This window comes from Mesoplodon mirus (genome assembly GCF_964341445.2).
Source record: "Mesoplodon mirus genome assembly, chromosome: X".
NCBI lineage: Eukaryota > Metazoa > Chordata > Mammalia > Artiodactyla > Ziphiidae > Mesoplodon > Mesoplodon mirus.
Genome location: NC_138981.1, coordinates 56,846,658 through 56,867,333, shown reverse-complemented (window position 1 = coordinate 56,867,333; position 20,676 = coordinate 56,846,658). Strand labels below are relative to the sequence as shown.

Sequence of the window (20,676 nt, the reverse complement as noted above, 5' to 3'; positions counted from 1 at the left end):
GATGTTCAACGTCTTTTCATGTTCTCTTTGGCCATATATGTGTCTTCTTTGTAGAAATGTTTATTTAGATCTTCTGCCCATTTTTTGATTGGGTTGCTTGTTTTTTTGATATTGAGCTGCATGAGCTTTTTGTACATTTTGGACATCAATCCCTTGTCAGTTACATCATTTGGAAAACTTTTCTCCCATTCTGTGGGTTGTCTTTTCATTTTCTTTATTGTTTCTTTTTCTGTGCAACAGCTTTTGAGTTTAATTAGGTCCCATTTGTTTATTTTTTTGTATGGTGTTAGAGTGTTGTGATTTCATTCTTTTACATGTGGCTTTCAAGTTTTCCCAGCACCTCTTATTGATGAGACTGTCATTTCTCCATTCTGTATTCTTGCCTCCTTTGTCATAGAGTAATCACCTCTAGGTGTGTGGTTTTATTTCTGGGCTTTCTATCTTGTTCCATTGATCTAGAAGTCTTTCTTTGTGCCAGTACCATCCTCTTTTGATTCTTTTAGCTGTAGAGTGTAGTATGAAGTCAGGGAGCCTGGTTCCTCCAGCCTGGTTTTTGTTTCTCAAGATTGCTTTGGCTATTCGGGGTCTTTTGTGTTTCCATACAACCTTTAAGATTTTTTTTTTCTAGATCTGCAAAAAATGCCATTGGTAATTTGGTAGGGATTGCATTGAACCTGTAGATTACCTTGGGTAGTATAGTCATTTTGACCAAATAGATTCTTCCAGTCCAAGAACATGGTATATCTTTTCATCTGTTTGTGTCATGTTCAGTTTCTTTCATCACTGTCTTATAGTTTGTGGAGTGCAGGTCTTTTGCCTCCTTAGGTAGTTTTTTTCCTATGTCTTTCATTCTTTTTGATGCGATGGTAAATGGGATTGTTTCCTTAATTTCTCTTTCTGATATTTTGTGGTTAGTGTATAGATATTCAACAGATTTCTATGTATTAATTTTGTGTCTTGCCACTTTATTGAATTCATTATGAGCTCTAGTAGATTTCCGGTGGCATCTTTAGGATTTCCTGTGTATAGTATCATGTCATCTACAAACAGTGAGAGTTTAATTCTTCTTTTCCAATTTGGATCACATTTATTTCTTTTTCTTCTCTGATTGTTGTTCCTAGGACTTCCAAAACTATGTTGAATAAAATTGGAGAGAGTGGACATCCTTGTCTTGTTTTTGATCTTAGAGGAAATGCTTTCAGGTTTTCACCATTGAGTATGATGTTAGCTGTAGGTTTGTCATATATGGCCTTTATTATGTTGAGGTAAGTTCCCTCTATGCCCACTTTCTGGAGAGGTTTTTTTTTTTTTTTGTGGTATGCGGGCCTCTCACTGTTGTGGCCTGTCCCGTTGCGGAGCACAGGCTCCGGACGCGCAGGCTCAGTGGCCATGGCCCCCCGGCCCAGCCGCTCCGCGGCATGTGGGATCTTCCCGGACCGGGGCACGAACCCGTGTCCCCTGCATCGGCAGGCGGACTCTCAACCACTGCGGCCACCAGGGGAGCCCATCTGGAGAGTTTTTATCATAAATGTGTGTTGAATTTTGTCAAATTTTTTTGCATCTATGGAGAATATTATATGGTTGTTATTCTTTAATTGGTTAATGTGATGTATGACACTGATTGAACTTTGGGTTTTGAAAAATTTGTTTATCCCTGGGATAAACTCAAATTTATCATGTTGTATGATCCTTTCAATGTATTGTTGGATTTGGTTTGCTGGTAGTATGTTGGAGATTTTTGCGTCTATATTTATCAGTGATATTGGCTTTTCATTTTCGTTTATCTGGTATATTTGTGTAGTTTTGGTATCAAGGTGATGGTGACCTCATAGAATGAATTTGGGAGTGTTCATTCCTCTGCAACTTTTTGGAATAGTTTTAGAAGGATAGGTATTAACTCTTCTCTAAATCTTTGATAGAATTCACCTGTGAAGCCATGTGTTCCTGGACTTCTGTTTGTTGGGAGTTTTTAAATCACAATTTACATTTCAGTATTTGTGATTGCTCTGTTCACATTTTCTACTTCTTCTTGGTTCAGTCTTGGAATGTTGTACCTTTCTAAAAACTTGTCCATTTCTTTTTGGTTGTCCATTTTAATGGCATATATTTGCTTGTAGTTGTCTCTTATGTTACTTTGCATTTATGTGGTTTCAGTTGTAACTTTTTTTTCAATTCTACTTTTATTGATTTGAGTCCTCTCCCTGTTTTTCTTGATGAGTCTGGCTAAAGGTTTATCAATTTTGTTTATTTTTTCAAAGAATCAGCTTTTAGTTTCATTGATTGTTTCTATTATTTTCTTCATCTCTAGTCTTCTCTGGTGTTTATGATTTCTTTCCTTCTAGTAACTTTGGCTATTTTTTTTTTCTTCTTTGGTTGCTTTAGGTGTAAATTTACCTTGTTTATTTGTGATGTGTTTTGTTTCTGTATGTAAGACACTATTGCTGTAAACTTCCCTCTTAGAACTGCTTTTACTGGTCCCATAGGTTTTGGATTGTTGTATTTTCATTGTCATTTGTTTCTAAGTATATTTTGATTTCCTCTTTGATTTCTTCAGTGATCCATTGGTTGTTAAGTAACATATATTTTAGCCTCCATATGTCTGTGTTTTTTACAGTTTTTTTTGTAGTTGATTTCTGATCTCATAACATTGTGATCTGAAAAGATGGTTGATATGATGTCAATTTTCTTAAATTTACTGAGGCTTGCTTTATGGCCCATCATGTGATGTATCCTGTAGAATGTTTCATGTGCACTTGTAGAGAATGTGCATTCTGCTGCTTTCAGATGGAATGCTCTATAAATATCAATTATGGTCTAATGTGGTTTAATGTGTTATTTAAGGCCTGTCTTTCCTTATTGATTTTTTGTCTGGATGATCTGTCCATTGGTGTAAGTGGGGTGTTAAGTTCCCACACAATTATTGTTTTACTGTCTATTTCTCCTTTTATGGCTGTTAGCACTTGCCTTATATACTGAGGTGCTCCTATGTTGACTGCATATATATTTATAATCTTTATATCTTCTTCTTCTTGGATTGATCCCTTGATCATTATGTAGTGCCCTTCTTTGTCTCTTTTAACAGTCTATATTTTAAAGCCTATTTTGTCAGAGATGAGTATTGCTCCTCCAGCTTTCTTTTGATTTATTTTTGCATGGAATACCTTTTTCCATCTGCTCACTTTCAGTATGTGCCCCTCGATCTTAAATGGGTGTCTTATAGACAGCATATATATGGGTATTGTTTTTGTATCCATTCAGTCAGTCTATGTCTTATGGTTAGAGCATTTAATCCATTTACATTTAAGTTAATTACTGTTATGTATGTTCTTTTTGCCATTTTGTTAATTGTTTTGGATTTGTTTTTGTACGTTTTTTTCTTTCCTTCCTCTTTTTCTCTTCTCTTGTGATTTGATGACTATCTTTATTGTTGTGTTTGGATTGTTGTGTGTATATCTATTATAGAATTTTGTTTTGTGGTTACCATTAGGTTTTGGTATTGCAGTCTATATATATATACTGGATTTTTTTATGTTGCTGGTCTCTTAATTTCAAATTCATTTCCAGTGTCCTGCATTTGTACTCTCCTCACGATCGCTGGTTTTGATATCTTATTTGTGTGTGGATGATTTCCTACCTTTACTGTATGTTTGCCTTTACCTGTAAGCTTTCCCATTAACAATTTTCATCTTTCTAGTTTGGCCTTTTCTTTTCTGCCTCGAGAAGTTCCTTTAGCAATTGTTTTAAAGATGGTTTAATGGTGCTCAATTCTGTTAGCTTTTGCTTCTCTGTAAAGTTTTTGATTTCTCTGTCAAATCTGAATGAGAGCCTTCCATCCCTCCTGGCCTGCAAATTTCCTGCTAAAAATCAGCTCATAACCTTATGGGGAAATCCCTTGTATGTTATTTGTTGCCTTTCCCTTGTTTCTTTTAATATTTTCACATTTTCATTAAGTTTTATCAGTTTGATTCCTATGTGTCTCAGTATGTTCCTCCTTGGGTTTATCCTGCCTGGGACTCTCTGTGCTACCTGAACTTGGGTGACTATTCCCTTTCCCATGTTACTGACATTTTCAGCTATTATCTCTTCAATTATTTTCTCAGGCCTTTTCTCTCTCTCTTCTCCTTCTGGGACCCCTACAATGGTGGGGGGAACTTGTGCCTGTCCACTGGTTGGTAGAGTTGGGTCTTGTCCCTTTGAACAGGGCTATGTCATGGGGTGTGTTTAGGTGTTGCTGTGGGCTCAGGAAGACCTAAAGCAGCCTGTCTACTGATGGGTGGGGCTGTGTTCCTACTCTGCTGGTTCTTTGGCCTGATGCGTCTCAGCACTGGAGCCTACAGCGTGTTTAGTAGGATCAGGTCTTGCTGACAAAATTCTGGCCTCCCCAGGAGAGCTCACTCCAATGATTACTCCCTGATACTTCTACCACCAGTGTCCTTTTCCCCCACAGTGATCCACAGCCACCCCCAAGCTCCCGAGGAAACCCACCAAGACCAGCTGGTAGGTCTGCCCAGGCTCCTATGAAGTCACTGCTTTTTTCCTGGGTCCCTGTGTACACAAGACCTTGTGTGTGCCTTCCAAGGGTGGAGTTTCTGTTTCGCCCAGTCCTGTGGTGTTCCTGCGATTCAGCTCTACTGTCCTTCAAATAAATGCTCTGGTGGCTCTCTTCCTGATGCTTGACCCCCATAATGGGGAGACTGATGTGGGGCTCCGAACTCTCACTCCTGTGGGAGAAACTCTGCTATATAATTATTTTCCAGTTTGTCAGTTGTCCACCCAGTTGGTTTGGGATTTGATTGTATAGTGAGTGTGCCTCTTCTACCATCTCATGGTTTCTTCTTTGTCTTTATATGTAGAAGATCTTTTTTGGTAAGTTCCAGTCTTTTTCTCTTGTTGTTCAGCAGTTAGTTGTGATTTTGGTGTTTTCATGAGAGGAAATAAGCTCAAGTCCTTCCGCTCTGCCATCTTGTCTCCAACCTTTATATCTTTTATCATTTTAATGCTAGTCATTTTAAGAAGCATGAGTTGATATCTCATCATGGTTTTGATTTGCTTTTTCCTAATGATTAGTGATTCCAAGTATCTTTTCATATACCTGTTGGCTGTTTCAATATCTTCTTTGGGAAAATGTCTATTCAGTTCCTTTATCCATTGTTAATTGAATTATTTGTTTGTTTTTGCTATTGAGTTGATGAATTCTTTATATATCCTGGATGTTACTCCCTTATTAGATATAGGATTTGCAGATGTTACCTCCCATTCCACAGGTTGCCTTTTCATTTCATTAGTCATTTATTTTGTTGTGCAGAAGCTTTTTAGTTTGATGTAGTCTCACTTGTGAATTTTTTAATTTTGTTTTTTGTGTTTTAGGTGTCACATCCAAAAACTCATTGCCAAGAACAATGTTGAGAAGTTTTTCCCCATATTTTCTTCTAGGAGATTTGTGGCTTCAGTCTCACATTTAGATCTTTAGTCCATTACAGATTAATTTTTGTGAGTGGTGTAAGATAAGGTCTAGTTTCATTCTTTTACATGTGAATATCCAATTTTCCCATCACCATTTATTGAAGAAACTGTCTTTTCTCCATTGAGTATTCTTGGGTCTCTTGTCCAGTATTAGCATGGGTTTATTTATGGGCTCTCAAATTTGTCCCATAGGTGTCTGTTTTTAATGCCGCTTTGTTTTTATTACTATAGATTTAAAATATAGTTTGAAGTCAGGAAATGTGATGTCTTCAGCTTTGTTCCTCTTTCTCAGGATTACTTTGGCTATTTGCAGTCTTTTGTGGTGCCACACGAATTTTAGAACTGATTTTTCTACTGCTGTAAAAAAAATGCCAGTGGGATCTTGATAGGGATTACATTGAGTCTATAGATGTCTCTAGGTAGTATTGTAATTTTAACAATATTAATTTTTCCAATCCATGAACACAGGATGTCCTTCCATTTATTTGTGTCTTCTTTTTCTTTTGCAGTTTCTTTTAGTTTGCAGTGTAGAGATTTTTCACTTTCTTGGTTGAATTTATTCCTACCTATTTTATTGTTTTATATTAGTGTAAATGGGATCATTTTCTTTATTTATTTTTCAGATAACTCATTATTAGTGTATAGAAATTCTTCTGAATTTTGTGTGTTGGTTTCTATCCAGTAACTTTACTGGATTTGTTGATTATATCTAACAGTTTTTTGGTGGAATCTTTAGGATTTTCTATATATAAAATCATGTCATCTGCAAATAAAGACAGTTTATCTTCCTCCTTTCCAATTCTGATGCCATTTATTTTCTTTTCCTTGCCTGATTGCTCTGGCTAGGAATTTTAGTACTGTGTTTAATAGGAGTGGTGAGAGTAGGCACCCTTGTCTTCTTCCTCATCCTAGAAGAAAAGTTTCAGACTTTCACCATGGAGTATGATGTTAGCTGTGAGCATGCCATACATGGCCTTTATTATATTGAGGTATGTTCCTTCTGTACCTAATTTGTTGAGAATTTTTAATGACAAACAGATGTTGTATTTTGTCAAATGCTTTTTCTGTACCTATTGAGGTGAACATAATTTTTGTCTTTCATTCTATCAATGTGATGTATCAGTTTTATTGATATTCATATGTAAAACTACCCTGGCATCCCAGAGATGAATCCCACTTGATCGTGGCGTATTGTCCATTTAATTTACTGCTGAATTCTGCTTACTAGTATTTTATTTTTTGAGAATTTTTTGCATCTATATACATCAGGGATATTGGCCTGTAGTTTTCTGAGAGTTCTTTCATATCTGATATTTCATTTAATCCTTACAGCCACCCTTAGGAGTAGCTAGGATTTCTCTCATTTCATAGACAAGCAAAGGTTGGGGGAGAAGTAATGGATGTGCTTTGTAAAGAAAAATGGTGCAAGAATCCTGAGAACTGAGTTTGATTCCCTACTCCACACTACTCACCAACCTAGACAAATAACTCTCAATTTAGCCATTTAATGCCTCAATTTCCTCACCCATAAAATGAGGATATTACTAATTGTTACTTCAGAGTGGTTATGGATATAGAATGAAATAATTAGTTTCGAGCAGATTTTATAAAGTGTTAAGTTCCATTTTCCTTATGTTAGAAGCACTGTGTTTGAGTAAAGCACACATATGACTTACTAGCTCTGTGACCTTTGGCAAGTTACTCAAATTCTCTGAGTCCCACTTTCCTTACCTAGAAATAATAATGCCTCTTTCACAGGGTTGTTTCATGATTAAATAAGATAATACATGCACAGCTCCAAGCACACAGAAAAGCCTTTTAAAAAATGTTAGTTTTGTTCCTCCTTGAATGTAAGGCAGACATACTCAACCCTGGCTATACGTTAGAATAATCTAGGGAATTTAAATAACAAGACTTCATCCCTCCTCATAACAATTAAACCCAGATTCACCTGCTAAGTGTCAAAAAGCCTAGTTGTTGTGACACAATACAATTGTTGAAGTGCACACCCAGAGGTTGAATTAGGAAATAAAGCTTAATTACCTGAGAGTGTGTTCTTATATTGAACAAAAAAATAATGGTTGAACAAAGAAAATGACAACAACAAAACTATGTTTTTATAGTACAGAGAGCAGTAAACCCCAGCTAGTCTCTTGTTATTACTTTTTTAAATTTTAAATTTTTTAACTTTAAATATTTAAAAAATTATTGACATTTGTCTTCTTCTTATTATGTTTCACTACCAGTTCCTTGACCCAGTTTTATCAGGATTTGGACAATAGGTCCAGAAACAAAAACAACAATATAAATATATTTGTCCATAGTAACAGAGGGGACTCAGCTGGTCGTAAACAACTCTTCATGCAACAGCCACCGTTAGCAACCATCCTGCTCACACACCTCTAGTGACAATAGTGGTAACCAACTTGTCTAGGTGTGCCCAAGACTATCACAGTTATAAAACTGAACAACCCACATTCCAGAAAAACCTCCAGTACCTGTTTGCCCAGGACTGTTAGTCACGCTAAATGACAGGGGCACACTCTCTCCTGAGACAGGCCATTTCTCACTTTCAGTATCCATTAAAACCTCTTCCTTTATATTAATCCTAGAATCATCTCCCTGCATTCTGGTTTTGTTTCTCCTTGTGTTCCTGAAGAGCTTTTGTGGGACTGTAGATACGAAAGGCATGTGGTATGTTAGAAAGAACAATAGATGGGCTAAGAGATGAGGAGAATTCTCGTTTAGGGAAAAAGATAGAGAAATATAAGGAGTATGACTTTTAGAGAGAGAAAGACCCGGATTTTTAGCCTTATTCTGTCATCTTCCTGCTATGCGATATTTGATGAGTGACTTGACCTCTTTGAGCTTCAGTTGCCTAACTTGTCAGGTAGGCATGATGATAAACCTGAGAGTGTTGTTGTAAGGACTAAATCTTTAAGAAGGTAAATGTAGAGTGCCAACACATAGTAGATAATAAACATTACTGCTTCTCCCCCATCGCAAATTTCTGTTTTTCTAGTGTCAGTTCTGCCACTTATTGGAAAGGTGAGTGGACAAGTCACTTCTTCCTCCTTGGACTTCAATTTATACATATATAGATAAGCTAAATATTCTTTTGTATTCCTTCAAACTCTAATAACTACTATTTTGAAGTCCCTAACATTTTACCTCAAATAGGAACTATATTCTCAAATGGTATATGAATTAAAGAGAAGATATTGAAAGCCGAGAAAAACAAATGCATTCATATTAATATTGTAAATCAAAAAATAGGTTTTTCTTCCTAAGAGAGCTAGACAACTAATCCAGCATTCCTAGTACCAAGGAAGCTAAGTTCACGATCAATGCAGGTCATCAGACAATGGCATTTCTTACTTCTGAGGATTAAGTTGCTGCACACACTCAGGAAAGTCACTGTTGCAAACATGGCAAATTAAAAGCTCAAACTCAGCATAAAGAAGAAAAATACCCAATCAGAAAGAGTAAATAGGAAAAGATGAAAATATTCACTGATCTCCTGTCTCCAAATACTTTATGGCTACAAAAGGAGTCAGAGATATATTTTTGTTATTCTGGCACTTTTCCGGGGAATATCAGTTTGCCTCTAAAGGAAATGTCACAAGTGCATATAATACTGGAACATTTAAAGGAAAAGTTTGACTCCGTGAAATGTAATTGTGTCAAGCCCTTGACTCAGGGTTTAATCCTCACAATAAATTTGTTAGGAACATGTAATTATCCCTAATTTGAATAGGAGAAAACTAAGGTTTAGAAGAGGCTAAGCAACGTGTTCAAGGTCACACAGAAAATAAATGGCAGAACTAGGTTTCAAATTCAGATCCATCTTGCTGCCAGAGCTAAGGTCTTGCCACTCTCACACTGCCCACACCTCCAGGTAGAGGTAACCAAAGAATAGGTTACTAAATAGCATCTGAATAGATGATCAAACAGAGATGGGAGGAGCTGCTACTACTGGAATCTAGGCTTTAAAAATGAATCAGGCTTCATTATTCATGAGGAAAAAAAAATGAAAATTCAACAATACTAAGGATGCCTCTCAGTGAGCTTTGGCTAAATGATTACATTATTTTATAAATTGAGATATTATTTTCACTTAAAATGCACCATTTAAAAGTGTGCAACTCAGTGGCTTTTAGTATATTCACAGAGTTGTGTAAGCATTGCTGCAATACAATTCCAGATCATTTTCACACCCCCAAAAGAAACCACAAACCCATTAGCATCAATCCCCATTCCCATCTTTCCCCTACATTCATTGAACCACTGATTTACTTCTTGTCTCTCTAGATTTGCCTAGTCTAGACATTTCATTTAAACAAAATCATACAATATGTGGCTTTTTGTGACTGGCTACTTTCACTGAGCATAAAGTTTTCAAAGTTATTCTATGTTTTATTGAGTATCAATCCTTTGTTTCTTTTCATTGCCTCACATTGTTCCATTGTATAGCTGTATCACAACTGTTTAACCATTCAGCAATTGAAGAACACTTTCATTTTTTCCATTTACTGGCTATTACAAATAACGCAGTCAACAACATTTGTATATAATTGTTTGTGTGGATATGTTTTCAGTTCTTTTAGCAATATACCTAGGCATGGAATTGCTGAATCATGTGGTAACTCTATGTTTAACCTTTTTTTTAATCTTAATGCTAATTTATTGGTTTTTTTCTTAAAGTTTGCCAAAGTCATCTTAAACTTATACAGTATTATATGTTGATTATATCTCAGTACAACAGGAGGGAAAAAAATTGGGGTAGGAGCATTAGCAAAACAAAAACAAAAACAAAAGAAGAAAAAGGAAATAAATATTCAGCAGGTACTGAACTCCTTCTTCTGTTGTCCTTAGATTTGACGCCTTCTTCTAGTGGCCATATCATCTTAGGGCACTAGTCTCTACCTCTTGTCCCATAGATTTCTGCCCACTTGCCTATCAAGTATCATGATTAATTTGGTTTATCTTTTATTGTGTCATTTCAGCCGAATCCTTCAAGGAATTTGCCGAATTGCTCAACGAAGTAGAAAACGAGAGGATGATGATGGTAGGTCATTAACACTGGGCCTAGAACCAAGATCATCTCTGATCTTGGGAAGTTTTCTTGTCCTCATTGGTTGGAGTGACACTATGTTGTTTCAGTTTCTGTCTCATCAGTACCTGGGTACTATAAAGACAGGGAATCGATCTGGTTATTCTATCTCAAGTTCCCATCCTGAGAGTTTAGCATTAGGTAGAGGGAAATTAGTCTATTCATTTCAGTGAGATAAGATTTCAGAGGACATGAAATTCGACTGTTGAACATGTTGACAAAAATTGTGGTCTTTAGTGTTCTTAAGCAAATTATCTATTTATTTCTGTGTTTATGTGCTTTTAGAAGTAATAATGTAGGCTTTATTTATATTTGACATATGATTGTTTTATTTAAATCTATGTGAAAAATTTTTTTCCTTACATTTAAAGTCTAATTTATTAATATTAATAGACTTTAATATTTAGAGCAGTTTTCGTTTTACAGAAAAGTTGAGTGGAATGTGCAGAGAGATTTCATATACAGCTGCCCTTTGAACGACACAGGTTTGATCTGTGTGTGTCCACTTATATGTGGGTGCTTTTCAATGTAATACTACAGTACTACATGATCCGAGTTCAGTTGAATCTATTGTTGTGGAACCTCAGATACTGGAAGACTGACTGTAAAGTTATATGCAGACTTTTGACTGCACAGTGTGGGTGGGGGGTCAGTGCCCTTGACCCTTGCACTGTTCAAGGGTAAACTGTACTCCCTTTCTTCCCCCCACCCCTCCCCATACAGTTTCCTCTATTATTATCTTGCATGTGTGGTACATCTGTTTCAGTTAATGAACCAACATCAACACAATATTATTAAGTCCATAGTTACATTAGGGTTCACTCTTTATTGAATATTTTATGGGTTTTGACAAATACTTAATGACATATATTCACCAACAAAGTTTCATCATAAAGAATATTTTCATTGCCCTAAATATCCCCTGTGATTCCCCCTTCCTTCTCTGATATCCAAACCCCTGGCAAACACTGATCTTTTTACTGTGTTTTGCCTTTTCTAGAATATCATACAGTTGGAGTCATACAGTATATAGCCTTTTCAGATTGGCTCCTTTGACTTAGTAATATGCATTTAAAGTTCCTCTATATCTTTTCATGGCTTGATAGCTCATTTCTTTTTGTCATTGAATAACATATATGCATATATTATAATATATATTCCATCATATGGATGTGCCATGGTTTGTTCATCCCTACACCCATTGAAGGATATCTTGGTTACTCCCAAGTTTTGGCAATTATGAAAAACCTACCATACACATTTGTGTGTAGATTTTTGTGTGGATGTAAATTTTCAACTCTTTTGATTAATTTCCAAGGAATCCAATTGCTAGATTGTGTGATATGTCTAGATTTGTAAGAAAATGCCAAACTGTCTTCCAAAGTGACTACCATTTTGCATTCTCACCAGCCTTGAATGAGAGTTATTGTTGCTCCACATGCTCACCAGCATTTGATGTTGGCTGTGTTTTGGATTTTACCCATTTTAATATGTGTGTGTAATGGTATATCTTTGCTGTTGTAATTTGTGTTTACCTGATGACATTTGATTTGGAACATCTTTCCATATGCTTATTTGCCACCTGTAGATCATCTTTGGTGAGGTGTCTGTTCAGGTCTTTTGCCTATTTTTTAATTGGTTTGTTTGTTTTCTTATTGTTCAGTTTTAAGATTTCTTTGTATATTTTGTATGCCAGTCCTTTATCAGAAACGTGCATTGCAAAAAAATTTCCAGTCTGTGGCTTATCTTTTCATTTTCTTAACAATGTCTTTTGTGGAGCAGAAGTTTTAAATTTTAATGAAGTCCAGCTTATAAGTTCTTTCATAGATCATGCTTTAGGGGTTGTATCTAAAAAATCAGCACCAAACCAAAGGTTAGATTTTCTCATATGTTATCTTCTAGGAGTTTTATAATTCTATGTTATACCTTTAGGTCTATGACCCCTTTTGAGCTAATTCTTGAGAAAGTGTAAGGATTGTCTCTAGATTCTTTATTTTTTTTTCTTTTCTTTTCATGGGGATGTCTGGTTGTTTCATCACCATTTCTGAAAAGACTGTCCTTTTTCCATTGAATTACCTTTGCTTCTTTGGCAAAGACCAATGGACTATATTTGTGTGGATCTATATCTGGGCTCTCTATTCTGTTCCATTGATCTGTTTGTCTATTTGTTCAGCAATATCACAGAATTATTTTTTACAAAATTTAAAAAATTATTGAAGTATAGTTGATTTAAATATTGTGTTAATTTCAGGTGTAACAGTAAAGTGATTCATATATATATATATATATATATATATATATATTCAAATTATTTTCCATTATCAGGTATTACAAGATGTTGAATATAGCTCCCTGTGCTATACAGTAAATCCTTTTTGCTTATCTATTTTATATATAGTAGCTTGTATCTGTTAATCCTATATTCCTAATTTATCCCTCCTCCCCTCCCATTCCCCTTTGGTAACTGTAAGTTTATTTTCTATGTCTGTGAGTCTGTTTCTGTTTTGTATATAGATTCATTTGTCTCATTTTTTAGCTTCCACATGTAAGTGATATCATAAGATATTTGTCTTTCTCTGTCTGACTTACTTCACTTAGTATGATAATCTGTAGGTCCATCCCTGTTGCTGCTAATGGCAATATTCCATTCTTTTTTTATGGCTGAGTAATATTCCATTATGTGTATGTTTATATATAAATATATATGTGTGTGTGTATATATATTGATATGTGTGTGTGTGTGTGTATATATATCACATTTTCTTAAGCCAGTCATCTGTTGATGGGCACTTGGGTTGTTTCCATGTCTTGGCTATTGTAAATAGTGCTGCTCTGAACCTTGGGGTACATGTATCTTTTCAAATTAAAGTTTTAATTTTTTTCTGGATATATGTGCAGGAGTGTGATTGCTGGATCATATGGTAGCTCTATTTTTAGGTTTTTAAGGAGCCTCCATACTGTTTTCCATGGTGACTACACCAATTTACATTCCCACCAACAGTGTGTGAGGGTTCCCTTTTCTCCACATCCTCTCCAGCCTTTATTATTTGTAGACTTTTTAATGATGGCCATTCTGACCAGTGTGAGGTGATACCCCATTGTGGTTTTGATTTGCATTTCTCTAATAATTTGTGATGTTGAGCATCTCTTCTTGTGACTGTTGGCCATCTGTATGTCTTTGGAGAAATGTCTATTTAGGTCTTTTGTTCAGTTTTTAATTTTTTTTTGGTATCAAGTTGTATGAGCTGTTTGTATGTTTTGGATGTTAATTCCTTGTCAGTCACATTGTTTGCAAATATTTTCTCCTATTCTGTAGGTTTGTCTTTTCATTTTGCCAATGGTTTCCTTTGCTGTGCAAACACTTTTAAGTTTCATTAAATCCCATTTGTTTATTTTTGATTTTATTTCTTTTGCTTTGGGAGATTGATCTAAGAAAATATCACTATGATTCATGTCTGAGAATGTTTTGCCTATGTTCTCATCTGGAAATTTTATGTTGCCATGTCTTATATTTAGGTCTTTAAACCACTTTGTGTTTATTTTTGTATATGGTGCGAGGGAGTGCTCTAATTTAATTGATTTACATAGTTGTCCAGCTTTCCCAATACCACTTGTTGAAGAGAATGTATTTTCTCCATTGTATATTCTTGCATCCTTTGTCATAGATTAATTGACCATATGTCTGTGGATTTATTTCTGGGCTCTCTGTTCTTTTCCATTGATCTATATATCTGCTTTTGTGCCAGTACCATGCTGCTTTGATTACTGTAGGTTTGTAATGTTGTCTGAAGTCTGGATAGTTTATACCTCCAGCTTTGTTCTTTTTCCTCAGGATTGCTTCAGCAATTCTGGGTCTTTTGTGGGTCCATATAAATTTTAGGATTATTTGTTCTAGTTCTGTGAAAAATGTTATGGACCAATATCACACTATTTGATTACTGTAACTTTGTAGTAAGTCTTGAAGTAGGGTATGAACTTCAGAACCTGTCTATCAATATCCACAAAACAAATTGCTGGAATTTTGATTGGAATTGCATTGAATCTATAGATGGGACAAACTTACATCTTAAAAATATTAAGTCTTACTATTCATGAACATGGGTTATCTCTCCATTTATTTAGACCTTCTTTGATTTTTCTCATCAGAGTTTTATAGCTTCCTCATAATGATCTTATACATATTTTGTTAGATTTATTCCTAAGTATTTATATTTTTTTGTGAACTCTATTTTAACAGTTGAATAAATAATCTTTTTGTGTGGTCCCTAGACTTGTACCACAAGTGTCCCCTGGGAAATTGTTAAAAATGAAGGTCCTTGGCCACACACCAGAGCTAGCTGAGACTTAAATGTGGAAGTACCTATGTTGGTCAATATTTATTTTTATTAGGAGCATGTCGGTCAAGTGAAACAATGTTAAGGACAAGAAAATGGTCTATCTTCCCTTTCTCTCATTGGATGACTTTGTATTGGCAGCTCAGTTTTGTTAAACCCATTTATTCCAGTAGCAAGAGTTCTTTAATCTGTAATCACTCTTCCTTTTCAACAGGGTGGTACTGGCTTCTCAGAATACTGCTACCGTTTCATCTCAGCTCCTAGAGAGTTAGGATTGAAGGCAGAGCCCTTAAATCTGGGAAATTAGATCTTTAGGTGCTAATAGTGGCTGTGCCACTAACTTATTTGTGACTTCACACTAATCACTTTATTTCTTCTAGTCTCTCTTTCTTTCTATGTAGTATGAGAAAAAATTCCCACCTTCCAAGTTTGTTGTAAGTACTCCAAATGATAAAATGAATATGGTAGTGTTTTATAATAGCAAAAAGCACTGATTATATAAATGTTTCTAGTTATCTTTTGTTGCCCCCAACATTTGGCTTGTGGAAATTTGACTTGGGAATTTTCTTCTTTTAAGAGATTTGCTTATAATGATAAGTAAGAGAGGCCAATATGGGTAGTTTTCCCAGAGCCTGTTAGATGCCCCACTAGCTAATCCACACTCTACTAAATATTTTCTTCTGTCATAAGAGTTTGTGGACTGCTACCAATGTTGATCTCAAAGGCATTCACCCCTATTTCATTCAGATACCACTAGAAATGTCAGCTGTACAACTCTTCAGCCTTAGTTGTTTCTTGATCTCTTTTATTTACCTGATTACAAAGCTCTAAAGTATTGAAGAAGGATTCACCTTTTGAGATGTTTTTCTCACCATAATTGCTGGCTGTTTTCCACAGGACTGACTCATTTTCTTCTGTCTTTAATTATGTTCTGCCCCTTTGTTCCCTCAGTTCTTCAGTCATGTCTTGAGTATTGGCTCCCCATTTCCCAGTTAATTACAGGAATGCTGTGTAGGTTAGGCTCAATGAAAGCCTTTTACAACATGCCAGGAATCATTGCTTGACTGCACCTCTCTCATTTCCTGGAACTGTGGTAGAAGGACTCCTGTACCTCAATATGGTAGATGTTAAACAGCTTTTTGTCATTTCTATAAAAAGAGGCCCAAAGAAGCTTTAGTAGAACATGAAGGAATTTCATAGCCCTAGCATGTGACAACTGCAGATGTCTAGTCATTCTCGTAAATGAATTTTAAATTGTTGAAGAAACTATGGAGGGAATAAATGAAGAGGAGCATCCCCGCTTTTATTTCTTAAAAAATACAGTGAGGGAGATTGTAGTACCTCTGAAAGTGGCCTTTAAAAGTCTGGATAACAGACTTTCTGTATGATTAACGATAGGAGGCTTGCCTAGATGCCTTTCTAACTCTGAAGGGGACTCTGTTGGCAGTGGTAAGGTCTTTCTTTGAGGACTTCCAAGAATGACCTAAAACAGTGTACGCTCAATGCCTTCTTTTGGTAATTGGTTAACCATCAAAGATTCCTGAGCAATTCTTCACTACTAGATTGAATGCCATTTCTATTTTAGTAAGTGGCCTATCTAGTTTGGTTTTATTCAATCAGAACTAGATTTTAGATAAACTCACTAATGTGTTTAGAATGTCACTTATGCTGGGGCTTCTACGGTGATATAGTAGGCAGGAGCTTTTTTCCTAGAGAGCTCACAAAATGAATGCAGTGATCAGAAAGGGAATAAAGGCCAAGTTTACTTAAAAGGGCTTTTCTGAGTAATTGTTAGATTTCTAAGGAGTTTAAAGGTAAAGCTGAATGGGAAAGAAAAAAAGAACCAATCCTCAGTGCAACATTTTCCTACATTTCTAGCTCTATGTTCTGGCAGAAATTAGTATAATAACCAATGAATGTTAAAGAGAGGAAAATGTTCAGAGAATCTATTTATGTTGTAGGAGACAGGGAGCAGTATTGCCAATGTGATTAAGGAAAACTGTCGACTCCAATTTAAGTGAACCATGTACTACTTTTCTAGACTGAGACAGGGCCAAGCGTAAAAATAGTAGCCTTATGAACTCTGTGAGAAGTTAATGGCACACTTACTTATGCAAGAAAATCCCCCGTGGAACCTGAAGAACTGGCACCTGTACCATTCTTGGGGTGTCTGCATATGCAAGGGCTCAGCTGAATATCCATACAGAGGCTTGACACATATTACTCTCTTTAGAAGTGGCATGTTCACTTCTTATTCAAAGACAAACTTCCTCAATGTTTCCCAATTGGCTACTTTTGTGTTATCTTAGTGAAACTGGAAATAGTTTTTCTAATTATCTATTGCTACGTAATACCCTATTCCAAAACGTGGTGACTTAAACTATTTAATTTTATCTCATGATTTTGTGGGTCAGGAATTCATGCAGGGGTCAGCTCACAGATTCTTCTGCTGTATGTGGTGGTATTCACCTTGGAGGTGGGGTGATATGGAGGGTCCAAAATAGCTTCACTCACATATCTGGCACCTTAGTAAGATGACTGGAAGGCTGGGCTCAGTGGGTCTTTTGACAAGAATGTCTACATTTGGTCTCTCTAGCTTGGTAGTCCCAGGGTAGTCCAACTTTTTATATTGTGGCTCAGGGCTCATGGGGAGTGTTCCAAGGGAACCAGGTGGAAGTTACGGGCCTTTTATGACCTAGCCTGGGATGTCATGTAGTATCCCTTCTGCTCTACTGTGTTTGTTCAAAGCAGTAACAAACCCACTCATATTCAAGGTAGAGGGGATGGAGACCTTCCTTCTCAATGTGAGGAGTATCATAGAATTTGTGGCCATGTTTTAAAACTTCCACAATAGTAAAGAAGAAAAATTATTCCCTGTATGTAATCTATGACACCAATAACTTAGTTTATTTCCAGGTGGGTACACAAAGTTGATAGCAAATAATTCACAATCCATAGAAATGTAGAGTGTATTGGGCAAAGGAGACAGGCTGGTACTTTTAGTAAGAGAATTATTGTTTTCAATCAAGGATAGTCACAGGTGTCTATTTTTGATATCATGGATCTTTGATTGGATGAGAGTTTGCCCATTTAGTTGAACGTTGAATCATACCTGGATACAAAATAAGAGGTCCAAAGTGCCTGTAGGACTTGGATACAATATGTATTAATGCCTCAGTTCGTGTTGCTTTTTGTTGGTAGTTTAAAAATTGCTTCTTACTCTGGAGAATACAGAACTGGTCAAAACCGGCTTTCTACTCTCTATTCTACTTTTGTTATAAAGACATATCTTGTCTTGCTGACACTTTGTCTCATCTGATAACGAAGCCAGTCCCTCATTTTCTTGTCTTGTAATGGATCAAAATTAAAGTACAGCTAATTTGCACCTCTGAAGAAACAAACCCCACTTGTTGCGTTGGATAGATGAAATCTCCCAAGAGGTTTAGGTGAAGACAAAGCTTTGTATGTCTCTACCTGCCCACTGTGCAAGGGATTCAATTTGGATCTGATGTTTTTATATTTATAACACCATATTAATGCCAATATTTTTAGTACCTGGACGGGCTGTTCCTGTCAGGTTCTGAACTTACAGTTAGGTTGTGAGAAGGCCTGGTCCAGTATTCTCTGTGATGCTGTAATACACTCCTAGTTCTGAGGGAAATGTTCTGGTTTTATGACACACCAGAGCAGGGCTGGAAACAATTTATACTGGGAGTTTTCCTGATGCTATTCCTGCTAACTCATTTGCCTCCCATGAAATGATTTGCACTTGGTACAATTGGCCTTTTCATGTATTTTCCATTCCCTTTCTCTTCTCTTTTCCACATATACTTCAGGCTTCCTGTGTCTGTTTCTGGGCATGACCCTGGATATTTGTCGATTAAAAACTCAGATCAGACTACCAGTAAAGTTACAGAGAAATGCCCCTAATGTTCCTTCTTTCATTTCCTCTCACAGAATTTGACTTTTTTAGGAGAAAAAGTTTATTTTTTCAAATTAAAACTTGATTCCACACCTCTCCAACTTTGGTATTAACATTATCTCTGATTTTCACAGATTTTGATTTCCATTCACAGTTATATTAATTCCCAGATACATCATAAATATTGAAAGATTTGAAAGCATCAACTTAATCCCAATTTGCCATTCTATTTTTAATGAAAGAATAAAGTTTTGGTGAGTAGTTAAGGAAATGAATCCAAATGTCTAATTATACCAATAACTCCAACTTAAAACAAATTAAACAAAAAGCTAGAACAGTGCTTTTAAAACTTGAGTGTACACACAAATTACCTAGGGCCCTTGTTAAAATAAGGATTCTTATTTAATAGGTCTGGGGTGGAGGCTGAGATTCTGTATTTCTAACAAGATCCCAGGTGATGCTGCTGCTGCTGGTTAGTGGGCCATATTTTGAGTAGCAAGGACCCAGAAGATTTTTTGAAACCCTTGTTAATTTAAGCGAAATGTTCACTTTAACATTTCTTCATAAACCAGTTTGCCTGAAGCTAGGTCAGTTACTCAACTACTCCAGGGTTAGGGAGTAATTCCCTCATTAAATCCAAGATGTCATTGATTGTTAGATGAGTCATTATTTTATGTGCTGCTAAGAAGGGAAAACACTGACAAACGATGATGCATGGTGATTTCAGAAATGTTAAAATATGAATCTTAGTATTCAAGAAATCGGGTGGTTTCTGTGCCTTCTTCCCAGTTTCCACAATGAGTGATTACTCTGTGCTAGGTACTTTGTCTACCAGATAGGTGCTGTGATGATCCTATTTGACAAAGATTTGGAGTGGCAAATTACTTTAAGTGGCACAGCTGGAATTTGAACCCTGGTCTCTATGACAGGAGAACCCACACTCTCATCTTCTCCCCCACAGGAAGGGCTCTTGTCCTTGAGAAAAATGCTCCCCTGTGCTGTCTCCCATGGTATTCTCTTAAGGTAATCGTCAAAGCATTTGATTTTAAAAGACCAATATGGGAACAACAGTAACAAAACCCAACAAACCAGCAAACTAGTGAACATTTTGCAGGTTGGTGTATTACAAGGAAATACCCTAGTAACAATGAATGTTGAATCTGAACCTTACTAATCTCCAAGTTATTTTGCATGTTCTTTCTTTTTCTCTAGGTACACAATGCTAGTGATTTGCTGATCAAACCCCTGGAAAATTTCCGGAAGGAACAAATAGGCTTCACAAAGGTACATTTTCTCTACATGTATAAGATCTTTTTTAAGCAGTTGAGTAGTTGTTTGGGATACCACCCTTCACTCTTCAGGGGTGAGGAGGATTTGTTTCTATAGGAAAAGTCATTATCAAAAAATGTGAGACAATCTGGATTTGGCTCCTGACTGTGCTTCCAAGTAGCTCTGTAACTGTGGACAAGACACTTCTTTTGGAGCTTCAGTTTCTCCATATGGAAAATGGGGAGCTTGATAAATAGCTATTATTTAAAGGTGACTTACCATGTGATAAGCCCCGGGCTAGGTGTTTTACATTCATTCTCTAATCACAGCAACCCTGTGAGGTTCTGGTATTATCCGCATTTTACAAATCACGCAACTGAGGTTTGAACAAGATAAATAACATGATCAAAGTTATAGCTATAGAGTTAGTAATTAACAGTTGACAAGATTTAAACCTGAGGATCTGTTTAGCTTCAAATCCCACACTCTTTCCATTAAACTATACTGTCTAGATCTATGCTGTCCAATATGGTAGCCACAAGCTATATAAAGAAAATAAAATTAACTCAGTTTCT

General features: G+C 36.1%; 1 protein-coding gene across 4 annotated transcripts in view; it reads left to right on the top strand.

Annotated features, from left to right (window-relative positions):
• Positions 1–20,676, top strand: part of OPHN1 (oligophrenin 1) — a 627,727-nt gene that overhangs the window by 247,111 nt on the left and 359,940 nt on the right. For 3 of the 4 annotated variants that reach the window (XM_082609561.1, XM_082609559.1, XM_082609560.1), the window contains exons 4-5: positions 10,470–10,531; positions 20,045–20,116. In XM_082609561.1, coding sequence (XP_082465687.1) covers positions 10,470–10,531; positions 20,045–20,116 — 134 coding nt within the window. The remainder of the gene's footprint in view (positions 1–10,469; positions 10,532–20,044; positions 20,117–20,676) is intronic. The other variant, XM_082609562.1, reaches the window with a different exon arrangement.